General features: G+C 35.8%; 2 protein-coding genes across 3 annotated transcripts; both read left to right on the top strand.

The window, feature by feature from the left end:
* The first annotated feature begins 1,303 nt into the window (after positions 1 to 1,303).
* LOC146526753 (WW domain-containing oxidoreductase-like) lies at positions 1,304 to 3,822 on the top strand. Its single transcript, XM_085206128.1, has 5 exons — positions 1,304 to 1,315; positions 1,773 to 2,026; positions 2,270 to 2,449; positions 3,298 to 3,556; positions 3,625 to 3,822. The coding sequence occupies exons 1-5, from the start codon at positions 1,304 to 1,306 to the stop codon at positions 3,820 to 3,822; spliced, it is 903 nt and encodes a 300-aa protein (XP_085062254.1).
* Positions 3,823 to 3,930: 108 nt separating this feature from the next.
* On the top strand, positions 3,931 to 17,755 carry whd (carnitine O-palmitoyltransferase whd). Of its 2 annotated transcripts, none has more exons than XM_085205834.1 (9): positions 3,931 to 4,221; positions 6,491 to 6,644; positions 12,093 to 12,229; positions 12,302 to 12,410; positions 12,483 to 12,650; positions 12,736 to 13,584; positions 13,921 to 13,946; positions 14,038 to 14,845; positions 14,928 to 17,755. In XM_085205834.1, the coding sequence occupies exons 2-9, from the start codon at positions 6,504 to 6,506 to the stop codon at positions 15,018 to 15,020; spliced, it is 2,331 nt and encodes a 776-aa protein (XP_085061960.1). In that variant the 5' UTR covers positions 3,931 to 4,221; positions 6,491 to 6,503; the 3' UTR covers positions 15,021 to 17,755. The 2 variants fall into 2 exon arrangements, with proteins under 2 accessions (XP_085061960.1, XP_085061959.1); XM_085205833.1 differs by having other exon boundaries at positions 6,485 to 6,644.
* The last annotated feature ends 6,158 nt before the right edge of the window (positions 17,756 to 23,913 follow it).

The raw sequence follows: 23,913 nt of genomic DNA, 5'->3' as shown, positions 1-23,913 counted from the left end.
AGTATTACGGTAAAACATTAGCTTTTACAAATAGCGTATGGAAGATAAGTAATTAAAATAAATGTAGTACATTATTGGACTTTAACATACACAAATGTTTTATATTTAAAAGCTTTTATTTTAACTTGCAATGTATGTATGTTCGGGTGAAATCTTTGAGCCCAATTTTGAAGTAGATATCTTCAACCGATTAAGCTGAAGTTTTGTATCCACGTTTAGTTTGGATGACAATGCACGATAAAATATGTGACGTCATTCTAAGTCTAATATGGCGGACCATATAAGATGGCGAAATAGTTATTTTTAACGTACTTCTACAATATGGGTATCAAATGAAAGGGCTCGTTGAGAGCTACTCGAAAAATAATGTGATATTATTCTAAGCCGAGTATTTATTTAGTCTACTTCTACAATATAGATATTAAATGAAATGGGTCGTTAACCGTAACTCGAAAAATAATGTGACGTTATTCTAAATCTAATATGGCGGAACATATAAAATACGGCTATCAAATGAAAGGGTTTGCCGAGAATAATTAGAAAAATAATGTGACATCTAGTCTGAGAAATCTAGCCATTGGTAACTATAAAGTAAAAAATAAATTGAAGGCAAAAATATTTTTATTTAAACGATTTAAAAAGGAGAAAATAATTTTATCTTTTAAATTTTAACTATCAACACAACCTCATTGTACACAATTTATATGATCATAATTTATTAATTTATTTGATTCGAATTTCAAATGTAATATAACTTTTTCTTCTTATAGTTATTGAAAGAAAGCTATCAAAATCTATGATAAATCTATATATATATATAAAAGGACATGTACCTGACTGACTGAGGTAACACGCACGCACAGCCGTAACCACTGTGCGTAGAAACGTAAAATTTGGACAGATGTTTATTTTCGTAATCTGGACATCCACTAAGAAGGGATTTTAAAAAATTTAACTCTAAAGGGATGAAATAGGAGTTGAAAGTTTGTATTATTTTTTTTTAAATCGGCACCGGATTTTATAAAATTTGAAATTCAGACTCTTAAAAATATTTCATTGAACACGTGTTTTGTGGTTTTTTAGAATTGACTGCCTAAATTGAAAATAAATTTATTAATATATTTAATAACTATTCGTGTAGTACAAGCGGGCGAAGCCACCCAGGTCCGCTACTAAATCTATAAAATGAAATGTTCGTGAAATTTACAGTCGTTACAAATCATTGATTTGTACTGGCTGGTTAAAGTTTTAGACAAAAGAAACATAAAGACATTTATTCTTTAGTTTTTAGAATGTGATAAAAATGGGATTTGAGGTACATATATAAATAAATATATATGTATGAAATATAGTTGTTTATCATATTATTTATGTGTAGACATGTTATTTGTAGTAATTAATAAACGTTTTAATTTTTGGTAAGCTTATTACTGTTTATATGCTTTGCTATAATCGAAAAAGATGTGGATAAAATTAAAATGCGAATGTTTGTTTACTTACAGGAATTTGTTTAATTTAATTTTAAGTAAAAGAAATACTAGTGAAATTTTATGGAAAGAAAATGGGGTAAAGATATTGAAACAATATATTCGACTTATTAGTGATTACCGATTTATGCTCGGCCCTTCCGCTGAAACGGTAATCAAATGTTCTAATTTCTAACCTAACGTATACGATATGCTAATAATATTAGAATTTTATTAATTATGTAATTCTCGATTTTTAATAATATTTTATAAATAAGGCAAAGAAACTAACAACGTTTTCTACAGTTGGTGAAAAACTTAAACCTAGCTGGTAAAACTTGCTTAGTAACCGGTGCTAGTGGCGGAATCGGAACAGAAATTACCCGATGTTTGAACATGCGAGACTGCAAAGTGCTCATGGCTTGTCGCAATATGTACAAAGCTAACCGAGTAGCCAACAATGTTTGTACCAACATAGATCTCGTGACTCCATATGAGCTCAATCTAGGGTCACTGGCATCCGTGAGGCGTTGTGCTGACGACATAATCAAAGAACACAAGTAAATGTCAATTTTGTTCAGATACAGACCACATTTTGAATAAATTTATTGATCGTTACATTCATCAAAATTAAATTAAATCAGCTTCACGCTGTATCATTAATGGCGGAACTAAACGCCGCGCTTTGCCTCGACCCAGTCTCTTTTACAGGCACACTGTGTGCCCCTGTGCAATCGACATTATAACATAATTATGTATATTTATAACAATACACGATAAATTCATTTTTATTCTCTTTTTAGAACTATTGATATAGTCATTTTAAACGCTGCGACATTTGGAATTCCTTGGTCTTTGACTGAGGACAGACTCGAAACTATTTTTCAAGTCAATTTTTTGAGTCAATATTATTTACTACAATGTATTAGAAATATTCTTGCTTCCGACGCACGTGTTGTGATCACCTCTTCGGAGTCACACAGGTTCTAAGTTTTATATAATTTAAACAAATAATTGCTCTAAAAATAATGTTATTTATAAACATGAAAAATGTTTATTTTTGTAAACATGAAAATATCTATATCACCCCTTGGCAAAACTTATTATTTAGGTATATTTTAGTAAATTTCGAGTAGTATATTATCTTTTTAAAATAAATTATATTTTATGCTTATTTGATAAAGAAATTTAAATGAAGTAGAAAATACTTATAAAATACATAGGTATCGAAGTTAACCTGAAAGATCTGTGCGAATATAACTGTTCGTAACTATGTTTTAAATCAGTGATTCCCAAAGTGATCTATATCGACCCCTGGGGGTCTATAACAACCTGCAAAGGGGTCTGCGTCAGCGAAAAAAAAAATTGGGGATCCATGAAATGAAAATGGGGGTCCACGATAGTGGATCTCAACACATACACTGATAGTACCTATTAACTTACATGATACTATCTTATAATATCAAAACATATACATTATTTATAAAAGTACATATGAAGTAAAAAAAATATTATATATGTTTATAAAATTTTGTAAGTTGTAGGATGTTGTTTTACATAACAGATACAAAATTTTATTTTGAGTAGTTTTCATTTAAATTCAGTTAATAAATAAATTAACACGTGTTTTTACTTTAAGCTTTTAATACTAAACTTCACTACAGTTAGAAATTTACAGGAAATCAATATCAAGTAAGTAGGGGGTCTACGACACAACTGAAATTTTGATTTCATATTTCGCATCATTTTCTTTTATATAAAAATGTACGTCTATTGATTTGATCATATCTTAATACGAATTTTATAAAGTAACTTATTCTCTACATTACAGACATCTTAAATTGTTTTCACCTCGCCCTCTATTGGACGACATTTCGTTACCTCAAGGCAAATATACTTCCATCAAGTCGTACAACATATCTAAGTTCTGTGGTGTATTACTAATGCATTATTTGAATTGCCAATGGAAAGGCTCACGTAAATCAATATTTTGTGCTCATCCTGGTTCTTTCATTAAAACTGGATTGTGCCAGAACTGGTGGCCATATGAAGCGCTATATACGATAATGTCGCCGTTGTCCAAGAGCATTGTAAGTTTAATAAGAATATATACAATTTGAAATGCAATTATTGCTTATAAAAACATATTTTATTTCAGAAACAAGGTGCAAGTACAATAATCTATTGCGCCACTTGTCCGGAACTCGCACAAATTAGATCTGCTTATTACAAAAATTGCAAACGTTGCGAAGAAACTCCTTTAGCCAAGGATTTAGGTTTAGTGTTTAAATTTCACAACTTGATCTCAGACGTACTTCGTGAACGTGTAGAATGTTTCGATAAGCTTTTCTTGTGATTATGCTATGATAATAAAAATTGTTATTAAAATAGGTATAATTATTTACTTAATAAGAAAGAATATTTAAGAGCAGCAACACCGGTGTGCCACAGGTTGTCAATGTCAACTGTCAGTGTGTCAGTTTTTGTAGCACGGAGCGCGCTCGGCGCTACTGTCTTCACGAATTCCTGACTCCTGACACTGGGCACTGGGCAAGCTCTAGTGTTGCATCCGTGTAGCGTGACACGGACAGTGTACATTGAATCCAAGTAGAAGTGAAGACAGTAGAGAGTATGTCGGTAACAGTAACAGGTGTATAAATATTAACCAACTAGGTGCTGTTACTTCAGTACCCACGTAACTATTTCTCGCTCTAAGTGTCCATAGTTGGCATAAAACCGACATCTCCAAATACAGGTTAGTAATGATGACTTCCTAAATAACTATATGTAATTACTCGCTTTTGTTAACGTAACTTCATTTTTCTTTGTTGTTATTCTTACGTTTTCTAATTAAGCGAAATATCCGTTATTTATTTGGATGATGCATTGTAATGAATATAATAGAACACCTCTAATTTGAGAGATTTTCAATTATGTCTGTCCACGTACATAGTACACAATATGTAGAACACTCGCCTCTCGCGCTCTCGGATTAGACTTTGACACCGCCCGTCGGTGTGCGTGCGCCGTTGCGAATGTGTGCGTGTGCGTTTACTATGCGAATGTTTTTGAAATTTTGTAAGCGTTCATTACATTAATCTTGCTATGGTTATTGCTTATGATTTTAATTAAAAATATAGTTTAATAGTAAGAAGAGAACTTTGTACATAACAAATTTAAAACATCTCATCTCTTTAATTAGTCACTTCCTACTTGTTGTTGTTATCTGCAAGGCCGCTGTATACTGATATTAGAAAACAAATCTCAAATTTATTTGTAATTGTTTTAAATTTTTTCCCTAATGTTTCTTAATTGCAATTAAAATATACTTTTGATAAATTATAAAATATATATTAACTTGAAGTGATAAGCACACAGAATAATGTTTTTGAAATAAATTAGCTTTTCTATAAGATTAAGATAGTTTTGATAGAAGTTTGATGACCCTTTTTTTGTATATTTTTTGAACCATATTTAATAAAAAAGAATTATTTATTTCTTTTCAACATTTAAAAACCAACTTCATGCTGTATCCTGCACACATAGGGGTAGGCAAAGGGATCGGAGTGTCTTGACAATAGGAGTCAACAGTGGCTAGCTTACCACTTTCCGGCTAATTCCGGAGGCATTGCATGTTAGGTGGCAGAACTCAAAGCCACACTTTGCCATGGAATGGTATCATTTAAGTGAATAAAATAATATAGTTCTACAGTTATTAGCAGTTATTCTTCAATTTATTTTAATATTTGAATGGATGAATGCTCATTTTTATTGTTCAACCATAAATAACATTTAATTATTGTGTTTATATACTGTACTAGTGGGCGCGCGCAGCTTCGCCTGCTTCTTTGGACCCTTACTGATGAATTCTAATAAACCATGAAACACATGTTAGATGAAATATTTTTAATAATTTCAATTTCACCCCCCGTGTATGTTAACTGATTTTCAGCCGTTCGGCAAATATTTGAGAATTTGTGATTTTTTAGAAAAAGTTAACTGATCATTTTCCAAATCGAGATCGATTCTCGGTCTGACCTGGCCTGGTCCCCGAGATCACCAGATCTCAATTTATTTAATTCTATTCTTTGATTTAAGTCTAAATGAAACTCTATAAAAATAGGCAATACTCATAATAAGAATTACAAATTTTCGCTGCCTCTGGACTGAACTACATTTTTTAACGTTTTATCGTTGAGCTAGCCTTATGAAATTTTTAGAAAATATTCTGCATGAATACCAGCAGTTTTTGAAATTAGTTGTAGAAAAAAAAAGACAAGTATTTTTTTTCAGCACAGCCGATGAAAGTTGTTGTTAAAATTTTACTTTTAATTGTTTTTTGTTTCAATGTTATTTTTTTGAATGTTTTATAAAACTTAATTACAACTACTACGTGATTCAAATGGACTACTATCGAGCTATATTGCTACAGTTAGGATGTATTAACCAATTTTCTTCTGAAATATCTGTTGAACAACTGAAAAAACACATGGGGGTGAAATGTATAGGTAATGAGGTCCTCTACCCATAGACAACCTTTGATCCGTCGATCGTGTTACATCCTGTATATAGATTATCAAAATTAAATATTTAACATTTGAATCACATATGGTAGTATATTTTAAGAAAAGTGAAGTTCATTTCCAATGTGAATACTTGTTTAGTAGATAGATATGTATATATAGATAGGTGTTCTTATTTTTTTTTAATTTTGAATTTCAGCTCCACCCTGTATCCCGCACAGCAGGGTATGCAGAGGGAACCTAGTGTTAACGACACTATGTTCCCCACTTTGCGCCGAATTATGGAGGCATTGCGTGTTGAGTGGCGGGACTCAACTCCGCTCTTTGCCTCGACCGACACCAGAGCGAACAAATGAAAATATAATTTAAATAAATATTTACAGTTCCTCGAGTGGGGATCGAACCCACAACCGTTACAGTCGCGTTACAGTCACACCCTTGTGCCGCTGCGCAACGACGGCCTCAAGAGAGAGAGATATTTAATGTTAAGTATAGTTGCAGGTGGTAAGTGAAGATGGCGGAAGCGCACTCCGCAGTCGCATTTTCATTTGCGATCACGCATGACGGCTGGGACGTGAACTTTGACCGCGAGGTTCTCTATCTTGTATGGGAGTCTGGTCTCCGATCATGGAAGAAGCGGCTCGCTCGGTTCACTGTAAGTAAATAAAAATATGTCTTACTCCTCCAGAACACTATCAACGGGACGTCAAAGATTCTGATTATTTTAATTTTGGTAAAACATTAATGATTTTACCAAAATTGGCGATGCTCATAATATTAATACCAGAAATAGGCTTATGCTTAGTGCACATGTAACTTGATTTCATCGAATCCGTAATTCTTTAATGGGACAATGTGTACGCTTTTACAATAGGATCCCAGAAAACGTCAGAGAATTATCTATATCACGATTTTAAAAAATTGTGTAAAGATGTTTGTGTGTTGATGATTTCGTTATTACCATTAATCTATATATATAAAATCGAAAGGTCACTTACTCATCACGAAATCTCAGAAACTACAAGTTATAGGAATCTGAAATTTTGCATAGAAGTTATTTATAGGACGTAGGTGCTCGCTAAGACGGGAATTTGCAATATTCGACTTCTAAGGGGTTGTTTTTGGGGTCGAAAGTTTGTATGAAAACTTCGTTACTACAAATGCTAGGAGTCTCAAATTTTGCATAACGTCACTAGGACGTAGCCATGGAGACAGAAATTAATAATAACATAGTTAACGCGGGTGAAACCGCGAGCGGGCCGCTAGTGATTTTATAAATACACAATTGCTTATTCAATATACTGAATTACTTTATGTTCTAGACAATAAGACGACGCCTAGGTCATTTAAATTTAAATTTAACATTGTACATCAGAATATGCAAGGCCTAGGAGGCAAAGAACTAGAAGTGGAATTATTTCTAAAAAAATTCAATATTCATATAATGTGCATAACTGAGCACTGGATCTCGAAATGTAATATAGTAAATATTGAAAATTATAAATTGTCAAGTTCGTTCGTTAGAGAAAAGGCCAGCCGCGGCGGCTCGCTTATATTTATAAGAAATGATATACGTTGTAAATCGCGACCAGATATAGTAGCTCTCTCTGACGAACGCTCTATTGAACTGTCGTGCGTTGAATTTAATAGACATATAGTACGCGTGTATCGACCCCCCTCAGGTAGTTTTGAAGTATTTGAAGAGAAAATGGAGGATGCTCTTAATAATTTGAGTTCGAATAGTAAATCTTTAATCGTATGCGGAGACTTTAATATAGATATAATACAGGTGACATCATTAAGCCTTCGTCTTCTAAACTTATTTAAATCTTTTAATTTGTTTAATATTTTCTCTGAACCGACTCGTATAACGAATACGTCCGCTACTTGTATAGATAATGTTTTTTGTCATTGTGAGACTGTAGAAAAACAAATTATTACTAATCTTAGCTCGGATCATTGTGGTCAAATGTTTTCGGTAATAGATAAAACAGTCGCAGAACGTAAACAAATATCAATTAGACCAATTACTGAAAATAAAATTAATCTTTTTAATAATAAAGTGAGTGAAAAAATACCAAACTTAGAAATAACCGGATTAAATCCGAATCAGCTATATTGTAAAGTTTTTAATTTACTCACTACAGAGTTTGATAACATTTTTAAAGTTAAACAGATATATAAAAACTCGAAGTTAACTTTTAGCGACTGGGCAACTGTTGGTTTATACCGAAGCAGAAATAAACTATACGAAATATATAATATGAGGCAGTGGAATCAAGATCCGGAGTTCTTGTTAAAAGTTAGAAATTTTGCAAAAATCTTTAAAAAGGTATGTGTCCAGGCGAAGTCTATGTATATACGAGCAAAAATTTTGAACTCTAATAATAAAATTAAAGCTACATGGGATGCTATCACTACTGTAACTGGGAGATCTAGAGCTGTCAGTGAACCTATTAAATTAAAAGTTAATAATATAATCTTAAATTCAAATTTAGAAGTGGCAAATACTTTTCAAAATTTTTTTCTGATATATCAACTGAATTAACACGTTCACTGCCATCATCTCCTTCGGAAGCAGAATTAATACTAGAGACCCATGTAAATAGTTGTAAAAAAAATTTTTTGTTTAAGAATGTGTCACCAGATGAAATTGTCAAAACTTTTAAAAGCCTTAATTTAAAGAAAACTGGTGACTTATGGGGCACGTCTGTTAAAGTTTTTAATTCAATTATACCTAATATTGCTCCTTACCTTGCTTTAATTTTTAACAGTTGTGTAGAATCCGGTACTTTTCCTGATTTAATGAAATATAGCAAAATAGTGCCGCTTTACAAAAGTAGAAATAAATCTGAGCCTGGAAATTACAGACAGATCTCTGTTTTACCATCCTTAAGTAAAATATTTGAAAAAATAATGTTTAATCAGCTCACAATTTTCTTAAATATTAACAATTGTTTCCATAGTGAGCAATATGGTTTCACCAAAGGCAAGTCCACTACGGATGCGGGTGCTGCACTCCTAAAGCACATTTATGACACATGGGAGAAGTCACAAAATGCAATTGGAGTATTTTGTGATTTATCCAAAGCCTTTGATTGTGTAGACCATAAAACTCTGTTATTAAAACTATATCATTATGATATACAGGGTACTGCCCTTGATCTTATTGCCTCATATCTAAACCGAAGAATCCAGAAGGTTAGTATAAATAATGTAAAATCATCTGGATCTCCTCTAAAGATGGGCGTTCCACAAGGATCCATTCTTGGTCCCCTTTTATTTCTTCTTTACATTAACGATCTACCTTTTTATGTTAAGAACCTATGTGATATTGTACTTTTCGCGGATGATACCTCTTTAATATTTAAGGTTGACAGAAATAAAATAAACTATGACGATGTGAATAGCGCATTATCGCATATTCTTCGTTGGTTTGATGTTAATAATCTAATGTTAAATGCTAAAAAAACGAAATGCATCGAGTTTGCCTTACCAAATGTTAAAAAACATAATTTTAATGTAATAATTAAAGGAGAACCTCTTAATGTGTCGGAATCAACTGTTTTCTTAGGTGTTACTATAGATTTCAAACTCCAGTGGAACGCTCATCTGGAAGCACTTGCGGATAAACTCAGCTCTGCCGCGTTCGCAATTAAGAAAGTAAAACAAATGACGGACGTTGAAACTGCCCGACTAGTCTACTTTAGGTATTTTCATAGTATTTTATTTTATGGAATGCTGCTATGGGGCAGTGCTTCAGATATCAATTCAATATTTATTCTCCAAAAAAGAGCCGTATGATATATTTATAATCTAAGAGCTCGAGATCCTCTGCGAGATGTTTTCAAAGATGCAGGTATTATTACAGTTGCTTCCCAATTTATATACTATAATATTCTCTTTGTCCGACAAAATATACATTGTAATAGTAAAGATAGTGACAATCATACGATAGAAACGAGAAATAAAGATAAGCTTGTTACACCAAGTTTTCGCCTCCAGAAAGTTAATAAATCTTTTATGGGTCTAAGTATACGTGTATATAATAAAATTCCGCAGTGTATTCTTAGTTTGCCACTACAAAAATTTAAAATATCTGTATAAAAAATTCTAACAAGTAAAGCGTATTACACTGTTCAAGAATATTTAGAGGATAAGCATGTATGGAATTAATGTCTATTGAATGTAATGCAGGATAGCCGCCAACTAATGTAATAGATTGTACCATTGATTTTGAAAAGAGCAACTGTTGAGTTTCTTGCCGGCTCTTCTCAGCAGAACTGCCTTCCGAACCGGTGGTAGCTTTTTGTTCATATGTTCATTCGACGATTCAAAAGTGCTTATAATAATTGCCTATTTGAATAAAGAATATTTTGAATTTGAATTTGAATCTAATATTTCATATTTGCAGCGCACTTATAGTGATTTCTAATTTGAACACTTCAATTTTGGTACCGTATTACTTCTTAAAATATATATATATTTTTTAAATGCAATCTACATTACTACTTAAGTTCGGTTTAGTATTTTTTTGTAAATATATATATGAACGATTTTTAGAGTGCTTTGCAATGAGGTAAATTTTTTTTTTACAATCACCATAATTATGTTACAGACAAGAAAATAAAAAAATATTTTTGCTTTCTATTATTCTTTTTAAGTATCCCTCTATCCATTACAGTCAAAAATACTAAATGTACAGACAAAATATTTTTACTGTTTTATTATATATAGAGATTATGACATTAACAAATAGTATAAGCCGTACGTAGCCGTACAGCTTTGTGACGTAATCACGACCAAACCGCTGATTCGATTGGAATAAAATATCATATAGAGATTAACTATTTCTATATAAATATGAATTAACTAGCGGACGCGCGCAGCTTCGCCTGCTTATTTGTACCCTTAGGGGTGAATTATAATAAACCATAAAACAAGTGTTCAATAAAATATTTTTAAGTCTAAATTTCAAATTTTTTGAAAACCGGTGGCGATTTAAAGATTTTTCCATACAAACTTTCAAACCTTTATTTGCAACCCTTAGGGGCAGAATTCCAGAAAACCATGAAACATGTATTCAATTAAATACTTTTAAGAGTCAGAATTTCAAATTTTGTAAAAATTGGTGGCCATTTAAACATTTTTCCATACAAACTTTAAACCCCTTATTTGCACCCTTAGGGGGAAAATTGTAGAAAACGATGAAATACGTATTCAATTAAATACTTTTAAAAATCTAAATTTTATAAAAATCGGTGCCGATTTAATTTTTTTTTATACAAACTTTCTACCTCCATTTCACCCCTTTAGGGTTAAAATTTTTCAAAATGCCTTCTTAGTGGATGTCCAGATTATGAAAGTAAACATTTGTCCAAATTTCACGTTTCTACGCACGGCGGTTACGGCTGTGCGTGCGTTTACCTCAGTCAGCGAGGACAAGTCCTATTATATATATAGATAGACTAGCGGCCCGCCCGCGGCTTCGCCTGCGTGATTTATGTTATTATTAATTTCTGTCTCCATGAGTACCTACGTCCTATAAGTGACGTCCATGCAAAATTTGAGATTCCTTTCGATTTTATATATATAGATAGATAGATTACAAACAGCTATAACTATAAAAACAGTAGTAGCCGTCCCTAATAAGTATGTTTCAGTAACTAAAATTAGTGCTATATTATAAATCTTAGAATTTTACAAGGATGACAATTTTTGTTTACCCCTATTTTTTTTTCTTTAATGGCATGTAATAATTGTATCAATTGTTGGTAGGCCTTATGAATAAATAAATAAATAAATATATTTTTTATTATTTCTTTGTTACCAGAGGTAGGTAATAATAAATTCAAATTCAAAATATTCTGTATTAAAGTAGACTATTATTATAAGCACTTTTGAATGATCGAATGAACATATGAACAAAAAACTACCACCGGTTCGGAAGCCAGTTCTGCTGAGAAGAGCCGGCAAGAAACTCAATTCATATGCGTCCAAAAAAGTGACCTCACAGTCAGTTACATTATAAGAAGTGTTATTTTAACGTTTCGATTATATAATATACATTTATTGGAGTAATATGGGAATGTCACTTTTACAGAACAGCGTGCACAATGGCGTGTATCCGGGACACCTGCAGTCGCTGTACTTCCTGTGGACGGTGCTGGTGGCGGCGCACTTCGGCGGGGTTAACATACCGTTCGGACTCGTGCAGAAAGTGCTCACCATATTGCCTGGGTAAGTCAGTGGTAGGTCAGAGGACCGAGCTATAAACTATAAAGTGTCTACGAGAATATCATATTTGTGCAGGGAGTCATCAATGTGGCAGGTCGTCGCGTGCCTGCTGGCTGCGCTCACCATGTGGCTCTCCGTCATATTCTTTATGCGCTACCTCCTGAAGATACTGCTCATGTACAAGGTAAGCACTATAACAACAATTGTTGTTGTAGTGGCAGTATGGTGCGTGTTATGTACATATGGCTGTGTGTAGGGCTGGATGTACGAGTCACGGGCGCCGGGCTCCAAGGTGTCGCTGCGCACGGTGGTGTGGGCCAGCGTGGTGAAGGTACTCTCAGGATGGAACAAGCCGCGCCTCTACAGCTTCCAGGGCTCGCTCCCGCGTCTGCCGCTGCCTTCCGTCAGGGACACTATGCGCCGAGTGAGTATTGCATTGAAGATACATAATATATTATTTGGAGTTTTGCTTGGTTTTTTTTATAATACATATATTTGTTTGGCTGCAGTATCTGTTGAGCGTGCGGCCGCTGCTCGACGACGAGAACTACTCGCGCCTGGAGCGATTGGCGAGCGAGTTCGAAGAGACCATCGCCGTGAAGTTGCAGCGCTACCTGGTTCTGAAGTCGTGGTGGTCCAGCAACTACGTGTCGGACTGGTGGGAGGAGTACGTGTATCTGCGCGGCCGCTCCCCGCTTATGGTCAATTCTAATTTCTACGGCACCGACACGCTGCTGCGGCCCACGCGCGTGCAGACCGCGCGAGCCGCCACCATCATACATTTCTGCCTCAAGTTCCGGCGCCTCATCGAGCGCCAGGAGCTGGAGCCCATCATGCTGCAAGGCATGGTGCCGCTGTGCTCGTGGCAGTACGAGCGCGCTTTCAATACGGCGCGCGTACCCGGTGCTGAGAGCGACCGCCTAGTGCACTACCGCGACGCCGCGCATGTAAGCGTGCAGCGCCGCGGCCGTTACTACCGCCTGCCGGTGTACGCGCGCGGCCGCCTGCTGGCGCCGGCCGACATCCAGCGCCAGCTCGAGTGCATACTGGCCGACGACGACGAGCGCCGGGCGCCGCCGGCGAGCGCGGGCGAGCGCCGCCTGGCCGCGCTGACGGCGGGCGAGCGCGCACACTGGGCACGCGTTCGGGCCACGTGGTTCCAGCGCGGGCCCAACCGTGCCTCGCTGCACGCCATCGAGCGCGCCGCCTTCCACGTGTGTCTGGACGACGCCGCCTACGGGTTCGACGACCGCGACGCCGCCAAGCTGGACGCGTACGGGCGCGTGCTGCTGCACGGCTCCGGCGACGACCGGTGGTTCGACAAGTCCTTCAATCTCTGCTTCAGCACCGACGGCTCAGTACGTAAACCCCAAAAGTATAAATTATTTTAGTTTAGATATCTTGACTGTAGGAAAAATATCAGACCGACTGCGGATATTCGTAGATAACCCCGAAAATAGAGTTGGTCTCAGTCGCACAATGGGGGCATGTATGGAGAGATTGATGACAGTGGACGAGGCGAAAGAGCTATGTAGAGACCGTAGCGTTTGGCGCTCCGTTCTCTGACTACCCCACTACGGTTAAAGCATGAAGCTATGTATGTATGTTTGTATGTATTTATGGAAATAAAATTGTTTTTTTTTAATAATGTCACGTTGAGCATAATGAATGACTTGTACTATATATTTTTTCAGGTGGGCTTCAACACGGAACACACTTGGTATGTACTCTCACTCGCCGCAAATACACAACGTGTCTTGTTGTACATATAGTTTACTTATTTGACAGTGTATGTTGGTTTGTTGCGACAGGGCGGACGCGCCGGTGATGGGCCACCTGTGGGAGTACGTGATCTGGTCGGAGTTGGAGCACGGCTACGACGCGGACGGCAACGCGCACGGCTCCGTGGAGGCCACGCCGCCCGCGCCCGCCCGCCTTCTGTGGGACCTGCCCGCGCCGCTCCTGGCCGCCATCGACACCGCGCACGACGTGGCCACGCGCCTGCTGCGCGACGTGGACCTGCGCATCCTCATGTTCACGGGATACGGCAAGGGCTTCATGAAGAGCTGCCGCGTGTCGCCCGACGCGTTCGTGCAGATGGTGCTGCAGTTGGCGTACTTCCGCGACGCGGGCCGTTTCTGCCTCACGTACGAGGCCAGCATGACACGGCTGTACCGAGAGGGCCGCACGGAGACAGTGCGCTCGTGCACCCTGGAGAGCGCGGCGTGGGTGCGCGCCATGCAGGACGCCGGTGCGCCGCTCGCCCGCCGCATGGAGCTGTTCCGGGCTGCCGCCGCGCGCCACCAGCTCGGCTACCAGGATGCCATGGCAGGCCGCGGCATCGACCGCCACCTGTTCTGCCTATATGTGGTGTCTAAGTACCTGGAGTTGGACTCGCCCTTCCTGCAGGAGGTGTTCAACGAGCCGTGGCGCCTCTCCACCAGCCAGACGCCTCATGGGCAGACCAGCCTGCTGGACCTCAAGAAGTACCCGCGCTGCGTGAGCGCTGGCGGTGGGTTTGGCCCCGTGGCGGATGACGGCTACGGCGTCTCCTACATCATCGTGGGTGAGGACACTATCTTCTTCCACGTCTCCAGCAAGATCAGCTGCCCCATCACGGTGTGTATGCTATTATCTCACAGTACGATTTGTTTTGAATTTACAATTGTCCATAATTTTCAAAGTAACATTTCTCCGCCAGAGCTCCTCAAACTTCGTGAAGCAGATCGAGCGCTCGCTGCAGGATGTGCACGACATGTTTGTGGAATACAAGTTAAAGTCAAAGAGCAAATAGAAGATTCGTGTGACGCGTCGTCGCCGTCGGGTGCGCTAGCGCAGCTGCTCCTCTCGTCTTGGTACATATCGCCGGTGCCTATTAACATTGTCGGATGTGAAAATCGAAAATTTTACAGGAGAGTTAAAAATGTTTTGTTAAAAATGCTTTTTAATTTTTTTTTTAATATATGGCCGTGATTAATGAAAATTTACAGAGGTTTAATATACGTGGATAATTTTACTAACATGAAAGTAAAATACGGTTATTCTGCTGTTTAAATATTTAAAAGTCAGAAATAATATTTTTAACCGGAACACATCTCCTACAACTTGTCGAATATGCCACATGCCACAATGTTACATGTACAAACTATTTGATTTTGTGGACATACCATAGACATCATTGTTAATAGTAAGTATTAAAGTTTATTTTATCGTAACAACACGAAATGATAAGTAAAACAAGCTTTGTAAGCAAATATTAACTTTAAAAATGATCACTTATTATAAGCCAAAAAAAATCAATATTGGCAAAATAATTGCACTCGCATGATTAAAATTAAAACTAATATCTTTTATAAGTGATACTTTAATATCTTGAAAAAATATACAAATAAATTTAAATGAGACCTGTTTTGACCCACACAAGTGTCTGACTAAAAACGAAATGTTTTTGTTCCATTTTGTAATTTTTTTTATTTTATGAAGTCATAAAGACAACTAGAAACCTCGTTTGCGCTACGTTTTGCTATTGCCTCATACCACATACAGCAAATAGTTTCTTTAGTAGCTAATTCATATAAAGTAAAGTTAAATATAGATAATTTTCTTTTATAATAAAATAAACTATATCTCCATGGTGTATTAACACTTTTTGGAAGTCGGAAATTTGCTGTTGCCACCTTTTCATGTTTGCCTATCCCGTCGTTTTAGTCTTTTTAATTTTATTATAGCTGGCGTGCAGCTTTTCTGGCGGATTGATGTTTTAAAAAACACTATTCTTTATGTTGGTATTTTTCTTATTCAAATAGATTTGACAGATATTCCACAGATCTGTTTTAGTGTGAAATCCTATATTAAAGTTGAGCTTGTGAAATCCTATATTAAAGTTCTACCATATTACTTCCAGGACGTCGTCACGATTCTGTCGTAGAAGTTGTACTCTCTCGTAGAACATAATCTTATGTTACATACTTTTGCTTTTTGCTTATCTTGAGTAGAAAGAAAATAGTAGCAGTTTAGTTACTTTAGTTGTCTGACAGCGTTTTGCCACTTTTTGCAAATAACATAATAACAAATTATCTTTGTTTTTGACGGTCTCCAAGTTTTCCGGTTTTTTTCTGACTCTCACAGAATTTCATGGAACATTTCATTCTCCTATTTGTTTTTCGTTATAATTTTTAAAACTTTCATTTTTTTAGTATTTGAGAATAAGTGGCACTGAAAGTGTCATATTTTCTTTCATGAGAAGAGGATGACTGGATGATATGATGATACTATACGATTAGATGGATTTTCGATATTGGTTCATGGTCAACATCACCTATACTTTTAATACGGATTTAAAAACAACTCGATGCCAAAGTAAAGTATTTTGAGTTTTATCTTCATAGAAAATGTTTCCAAGCATTCTCTTTTAACTAAATAAGGGTTAGAAATTAAAAAAAAGTTTTAGGTAGGGCGCCAACTATATTTGACAATTTGATTAGGTACACAGTTGTGCTGGTAAAGCTACAGTGTGTGCGTCATGCTGTGTGTGGGGACATGACAGGATAGTTAGAGATAATAATTATACAAACCTAGTGTTAATACACTCGGTTCCCATTGCGTGTTGAGTGAAATTTATCAAAAACGTAATTTAAACGCCTAATAATCTGTACAAGTGTACCCGATGTGAGTACAAGTGACAATTGAGTATATAGTTGGAGGCGCCGCGCCAGGTAGACGCGTGCGCGTCAAATGTTAAAGATATTTATTTACACTTGTTATAAATATTTTATTTGGGTTCGCTGGGAGGTGGGGGTGTATTAGCCTACTGCTTAGTTCATTTCAAACTTGAAATATTAACGCGACACGATTGCTTTTATCTGCATTTTATATGAGTCTATCAAATGTTTTATTTAATATTTTTCTATAATGTTTTTTCACTATTTCTTAATAATCACATAAATTACATATAAAAATAATCACAACTGTAATGTACATATGTCGCACCGGACTTGCTTAAATGAACTGTTCAATTAGAATTAGTAGCCTCCTTTATTAAAACTACCACTACCACATCACTTGTATAACTGTGATATGGCATTACTAAATGATATTCTTATTGAAGTGACCATGCTATGGCTCTGGCTGGCTCATATAGCTAGTTAGTTGGCTGTGACATATGAATATACAGTAAACTTGCAAAACCTTTTATCAGTTCAAGTTTTAATGTTTAGTGTAACGTGAATCAATGCAATTTATTTACTTTATTTATATTTACTGCATCACTTGAAATTATTTAAAGACACAGGTAGGCAGCGCGACAGGCGGCTATGTGGAACAGATGTACAAATCTGATACTTCTATAATCTACTGTGGCCTTAAATTTTATCTTTGTTATATTGTATAAGTAAGAAAAATGCAATTAATTTTAGAAAATAGTACTCTTAATAAACTTTTGTTCTGACTTAAATTATTTCAATTTGTTACTTACACTTTTATAACAGTTTATTGTAAATAAAATGATTATAATAAGTATACACCTAACAATACTGGATCTTTTATTTTCTCAAACCCTTTTCCTTACAAATTGATTGAATTTACTTTCATAAAAGACTGAAAGGTCGTCACTGAAAATAGTTTGCCTAACAATCGTTTATAAAGCTAATATTTATTAAATATATTTATGAAATTATTTTCAGTTTTCAATAGAGAGATACGTCAAGCAAACTCATTTTGGGTGACGTTTTCTAACAACAAACTTTGCATATCGTTGCTTAAACGATATGCAAACTACGGGGGGGCCTATCTAGTGGGAGGCGAGTCACCGTCCACCAACCATTCGGATTCATCCAAATTCCGTTCCATAGACCTAGTTTAGATTTCCACATTTTCCATAGTTCCTACGCACTAACCGGCGACCATCTCTGGGCAATTACCTGTGGTTACCCAGAGATGGCTCCCGGCTGATGCGCCACAGTAAAACATTTGAATATTCTCTAAGGGGCCTCTACTTGTTGGACCTATGTCCCCACGCAAGCCTTCCAAAGGACCGGGTTCTTTTGATCCTGTGAATCTTTAAAGAAAAACATAATAATAATATAGCCTTTAGTGTTGAAATTTAGATTATTAATTATATTTGGATTTCGTAAAATATCTTGTTTTGTTGATCATTATAAAATCTATTTCATTTTTCTTCTTCCCATCTGGCGCGAACCAGGTAAGCTCCACATGTTGTTTTTATTTTTCCTGTACACTGTTTAGTATAGTTAAGTTATTCCCCATTGCAAAATCGATGATTCTTTCTCCGTTCTTACTTCTGATCAGTGGCGTAGCTAGGGTATTTGCTGCCTGGTGCGGCCTCAGGGATTTGATGCCCTTTAAAATGGTCTAAGGTCTAAAAAAAAAACAAAGTGTCTTCTACTCTCACGTACATTAAGCGTCAGACACTAAAATGTGACATTGGCTACCTTTAAAACAAAATTAATCGTCGACTTTGATGCCCCTTTTGCCCGGTGCGACCGCACCGCTCGCACCCCTCTAGCTACGCTACGCTACTGCTTCTGATATTGTTGTGATACGTAAAGTTTCCTGTTGTGGACTCTTCTCCTGGCCGTCTTTCACCGATTTGACTGTTCCGACCGAAGTCTTCAAGTATTATTAAGTTATTGTGGCAGGGCAAATCGAGGTTGAACTTGTTTATAGTTTCCTCTTTAGCTTGTTCTGTAGGTGAATATACCTGTACAATAGACCAGGGACCTTTGTACCCTGGTAATTTTAAATTTGTTATTGCTATACGCACCGAGATTCCTACAAATCCTATATCTTCCGTTATTTGTTTTTTAATAATAAATCCTACCCCGTATTGGCCTCCAGTCTCTCATATATGATAAAGTAAGTAAATAGTCTGAATGTACTAAAATATTTTCCCCCATTCGCCTAACTTCGCTGAGTTCTAAAACATCCCATTTGATATGTTCAAGCGCATATATTAGTTCTGTTAAATCCTCTTCTCTCAAAAGCAATTATTGAGAGAATAATTACTATATGGGTCATACACAAATCGCGACCTTAATGTGTACGAAAAAAAAAGTGAAATATTTGTTCATTTAATTCTTATAGATTAACCTAATACAGAAAAAATATGAGACCAGATCATTATTCGTTTTTCAGAAACATATTCGATGCATAATTTTTTTTTATGACCACAGAAGGGACACAGTTCTACAGAAAGTATAAAGTATTAGTGCTACATGTATTTGTTTGGTTTCCTACTTCTAATAATAATAGTATTGGTTAATAACGTCCTTGATTACGATATGACATCAATATTGTCACGAAAAAATTAAAAAAATGTAGTAAATGTCAGATTCATACAGCAGATTCCTTCACTCTTAAAAATGTAAGGTAATAAATAGAAGAAAAATATAATTTCTTACAATTACTGAGTAGCAAGCATATTAATCCATGTTTTCTTATCATTATTTGTTTGTTCATAATAGTTTCAGTTATTTTCTACATACCTCAACAGAACTAAACTCAAAATCTTTATTTAAACAAATGAATAAATTTATAAAAATTTATTGAAAAAATAATGTTCAACCAGCTCACAATTTTCATAAATATTAACAATTGTTTCCATAGTGAGCAATATGGTTTCACCAAAGGCAAGTCCACTACGGATGCGGGTGCTGCACTCCTAAAGCACATTTATGACGCATGGGAGAGGTCACAAAATGCAATTGGAGTGTTTTGTGACTTCTCCAAAGCCTTTGATTGCGTAGACCATGTAACTCTGTTGTTAAAATTAAAACATTATGGTATACAGGATACTGTCCTTGACCTTATTGCCTCATATTTAAACCAAAGAATCCAGAAGGTTAGTATAAATAATGTAAAATCATCTGGATCTCCTCTAAAGATGGGCGTTCCACAAGGATCCATTCTTGGTCCCCTTTTATTTCTTCTTTACATTAACGATCTACCTTTTTATGTTAAGAACCTATGTGATATTGTACTTTTCGCGGATGATACCTCTTTAATATTTAAGGTTGACAGAAATAAAATAAACTATGACGATGTGAATAGCGCATTATCGCATATTCTTCGTTGGTTTGATGTAAATAATCTAATGTTAAATGCTAAAAAAACTAAATGTATTGAGTTTGCTTTACAAAATGTTAAAAAAAATAATTTCGGTCTACTAATTAAAGGAGAAACTCTCAATTTGTCAGAATCAGCTATTTTCTTAGGTGTAACTATAGATTCCAAACTCCAGTGGAACGCTCATCTGGAAGCACTTGCGGATAAACTTAGCTCTGCCGCGTTTGCAATTAAAAAAGTAAGACAAATGACGGACGTTGACACTGCCCGACTAGTCTACTATAGCTATTTCCATAGTATTTTATCTTATGGAATGCTGCTATGGGGCAGTGCTTCAGACATAAATTCAATATTTATCCTCCAAAAAAGAGCCGTGAGATATATTTATAAACTAAGAGCGCGAGATTCTCTGCGAGATGTTTTCAAAGATGCAGGTATTCTTACAGTTGCTTCCCAATTTATATACTATAATATTCTCTTTGTCCGACAAAATATACATTGTAATAGTAAAGATAGTGACAATCATACGATAGAAACGAGAAAGATAAGATTGCTACTGCAAGTTTTCGCCTCCAAAAAGTTAATAAATCTTTTATGGGTCTGAGCATACGTGTATATAATAAAATTCCACAGTGTTTTCTAGATTTGCCACTTCCAAAATTTTAAATATCAGAAAAAAAATTCTGACAAGTAAAGCTTATTACACTGTTCAAGAATACTTAGAGGATAAGCATGTATGGAATTAATGTCTATTGAATGTAATGCAGGATAGCTGCCAACTAATGTAATAGATTGTACCATTGATTTTGAAAAGAGCAACTGTTGAGTTTCTTGCCGGCTCTTCTCAGCAGAACTGCCTTCCGAACCGGTGGTAGCTTTTTGTTCATATGTTCATTCGACGATTCAAAAGTGCTTATTATAAGTTTATTTGAATTTGAAACAATGTTAACGTAACGATAATGATGCTGTAACAAATACTAGCTTCTTAAAACAATAAGAAAGAGTCCTAATCAAACTAAACAATATCTACTCAATAATTAATGGCCAACAATTATATCGAAAAAAATTTATAAAATTAAGCTTTCTTCGTCATTTTCAAAAAAACTCTTTGTTTCTCAATCAGATCTTTAAGTAAAGGATCATGTCTCAAATTTGTAGAAATAGAATAGATAGATGTTGTCTTAAGTTGTAGCGACTGATAATTAACGTGTAGTAAAGAAAGACCCAAGTGTGTAAATAAAGTTGTATTTTTAATCCACCAAAATGGACTGGTTGAACTTTTGATTCATATTTACAACAGTAATTTTCAGAGAATAATAATAATAAACCCCCAGAGCAGTGGGAGGCGAGTCACCGTCCACCAACCATTCAATTTGAGACTATTGTAAAGGCGGACGTCCGGCAGTCTCATCCAAATTCCATTCCATAGTCCTAGTTTAGATTTCCATATTTTCCATAGTTCCTACGCATTAACCGGCGACCATCTCTGGGCAATTACCTGTGATTGCCCAGCGATGGATCCCGGCTGATGCGTCACAGTAAAACATTTGTATATTCTCTTAGGGGCCTCTACGTGTTGGACCTGTGTCCCCACGCAAGCCTTCCAAAGGACCGGATTCTTTTGAACCCGTGAATCTTAAAAGAGAAACGTAATAATAATAATAATAATATTTATTAAATTAATATTTCACACATAACAATAGCAACTTTAATCAGTAATAACTGCAGTAGTATTAACTGTGTTGCAGTTATTAGCTTCCGCCTCGCAGCCGGTGATGATCCAGAAGCTAATATGTAAATCATCAGCTGGTGATGATGATCAATGTTTTGTTTTATAGATATTTTTTTTTTTATTTATTTATTATTAGCGTATACAAACTTACTTACACTAATAATATTATATTACGATCTAGCCATTACGTTGACTAATGAGTAATTTAATTTTAACCTACTTTTATAATAAACAATACTATGCTAAGATTGTGTCCATTGGCACTTTTCTTATTGTCTCTATTTAAGGGGAAGACACTTAGTTAATGTGTTCTTTATATTACACTTTTACCACTGAACTGTTGTCACTACACTAACTCGAAAGGTTTAATTCTTTTGAGTCTTCTCACTATGTCCGTGTTGTCGAGGAGCTGGATTGCCTCGACGTTCACATGATGATGAAGTCTGTGTTCGTGAGCTTCTGCATATTTCTTAATGACTTTATCAACGAACTCTATATTGAGGTCCCTGTGGAGGTCGTCATTTCGAATATACCAAGGAGCACTAACTATTGCTCTAAGTACTTTATTCTGGAATCGCTGTATGACATCTATGTTACTTTTTTTGGTACAGCCCCACAGCTGTATCCCGTAGGTCCATACTGGCATGAGGACTTGTTTGTATAGTAAGATCTTGTTCTGAACTGCTAGAGTAGAATTTCTTCCAAGCAGCCAGTACAGGATGTACTGGCTGCTTGGAAGAAATTGTATCGCATTTCTAACTCCTCTTTTTTCTTCTTAACATGAGCTTTCCAGCGTAGTTTAGCATCCAGCGTCATGCCCAAGTACTTTGCTGTATTTTGATAAGGTATTATTCGGTCATTAATGAATATGGGGTGATATTCATCTCTTTTGTTAGAAAAGTTAATATGAACCGACTTTGTTTTATTTAATTTAATATTCCATTGTTTTGTCCAATTGTGAATTTTGTTCATAGCTTCTTGAACTTTTTTGGCTGCTTCTGCATGAGTTTTTCCTACTGCCATTATGGCAGTGTCATCGGCAAAAGTTGCGATAGTATTATTTTCTAGCTGAGGGATATCATAGGTATATAGTAGGTAGAGAACCGGACCCAACACACTTCCTTGTGGTACCCCTGCTTTGATTTCTTTGATATCAGAAAAATAATTTTGTTGTCTTATTCTAAACGCCCTATTTAATAAGTATGATTTAATTAAATTTACATATTCAATGGGCAACACTCTTTTTAGTTTCAATAATAAACCTTCGTGCCATACTTTATCAAAAGCTTGTGCAACGTCAAGAAAGATAGTAGTACAGACTTCTTTATTTTCCAATGTTTTCTCAATGAGGTTTGTTATTCTATGAACTTGATCAATGGTTGAGTGTTGTTCTCTGAAACCAAATTGATGATCTGGAATGAGTTTCTTACTCTCCAGGATTGGCTTGAGCCTTTTTAAAAACAATTTTTCAAATAGCTTTGACATTAGGTAGAAGTGAGATTGGTCTGTAAGATGTTATCTCTTGGGGTGGTTTCCCCGGCTTTGCTATCATTATTACTTCAGCTACTTTCCATAGATCTGGCACACATTTAAGTCTAAATGCAGCATTAATTAAGTTCGTTAGTTTAACTATAGCTTTTCTTGATAGATTATGTATTATATCTCCTGAGATTAAATCAAATCCAGGAGATTTTTTCCGGTTAATTTTTTGTTTTATTTCACGCCAGACTTCTCTAGGTGAAACCAGTTTTATGTCTTGACTTTCATCACAAGAATTTAATGGAACAGGAACAGGTTTTCATTATCTTCGTTCGGCTTAAATATATTTTCTAGATATTCTGCGAATGCTTTAGCTTTTTGCTCATTACTTACG

The sequence above is a fragment of the Heliconius melpomene genome, chromosome 21, assembly GCF_056956725.1.
Source record: "Heliconius melpomene rosina isolate 202511_hmr_F chromosome 21, ASM5695672v1, whole genome shotgun sequence".
Classification (NCBI taxonomy): Eukaryota; Metazoa; Arthropoda; class Insecta; order Lepidoptera; family Nymphalidae; genus Heliconius; species Heliconius melpomene.
The sequence above is the reverse complement of the archived record's forward strand: the minus strand, read 5'-3'. Positions and strand labels throughout refer to the sequence as shown.

Excerpts from the sequence above, each read along its gene's own strand:
- whd (XM_085205834.1), top strand. The coding sequence starts at position 6,504 with ATGGCGGAAGCGCACTCCGCAGTCGCATTTTCATTTGCGATCACGCAT. Across the intron at positions 12,411-12,482 it reads AGATACTGCTCATGTACAAG|GGCTGGATGTACGAGTCACG; the intron begins GTAAGCACTATA and ends GGCTGTGTGTAG. Across the intron at positions 13,585-13,920 it reads GCTTCAGCACCGACGGCTCA|GTGGGCTTCAACACGGAACA; the intron begins GTACGTAAACCC and ends ATATTTTTTCAG.
- LOC146526753 (XM_085206128.1), top strand. Across the intron at positions 2,027-2,269 it reads GACATAATCAAAGAACACAA|AACTATTGATATAGTCATTT; the intron begins GTAAATGTCAAT and ends TTCTCTTTTTAG. Across the intron at positions 2,450-3,297 it reads ACCTCTTCGGAGTCACACAG|ACATCTTAAATTGTTTTCAC; the intron begins GTTCTAAGTTTT and ends TCTACATTACAG.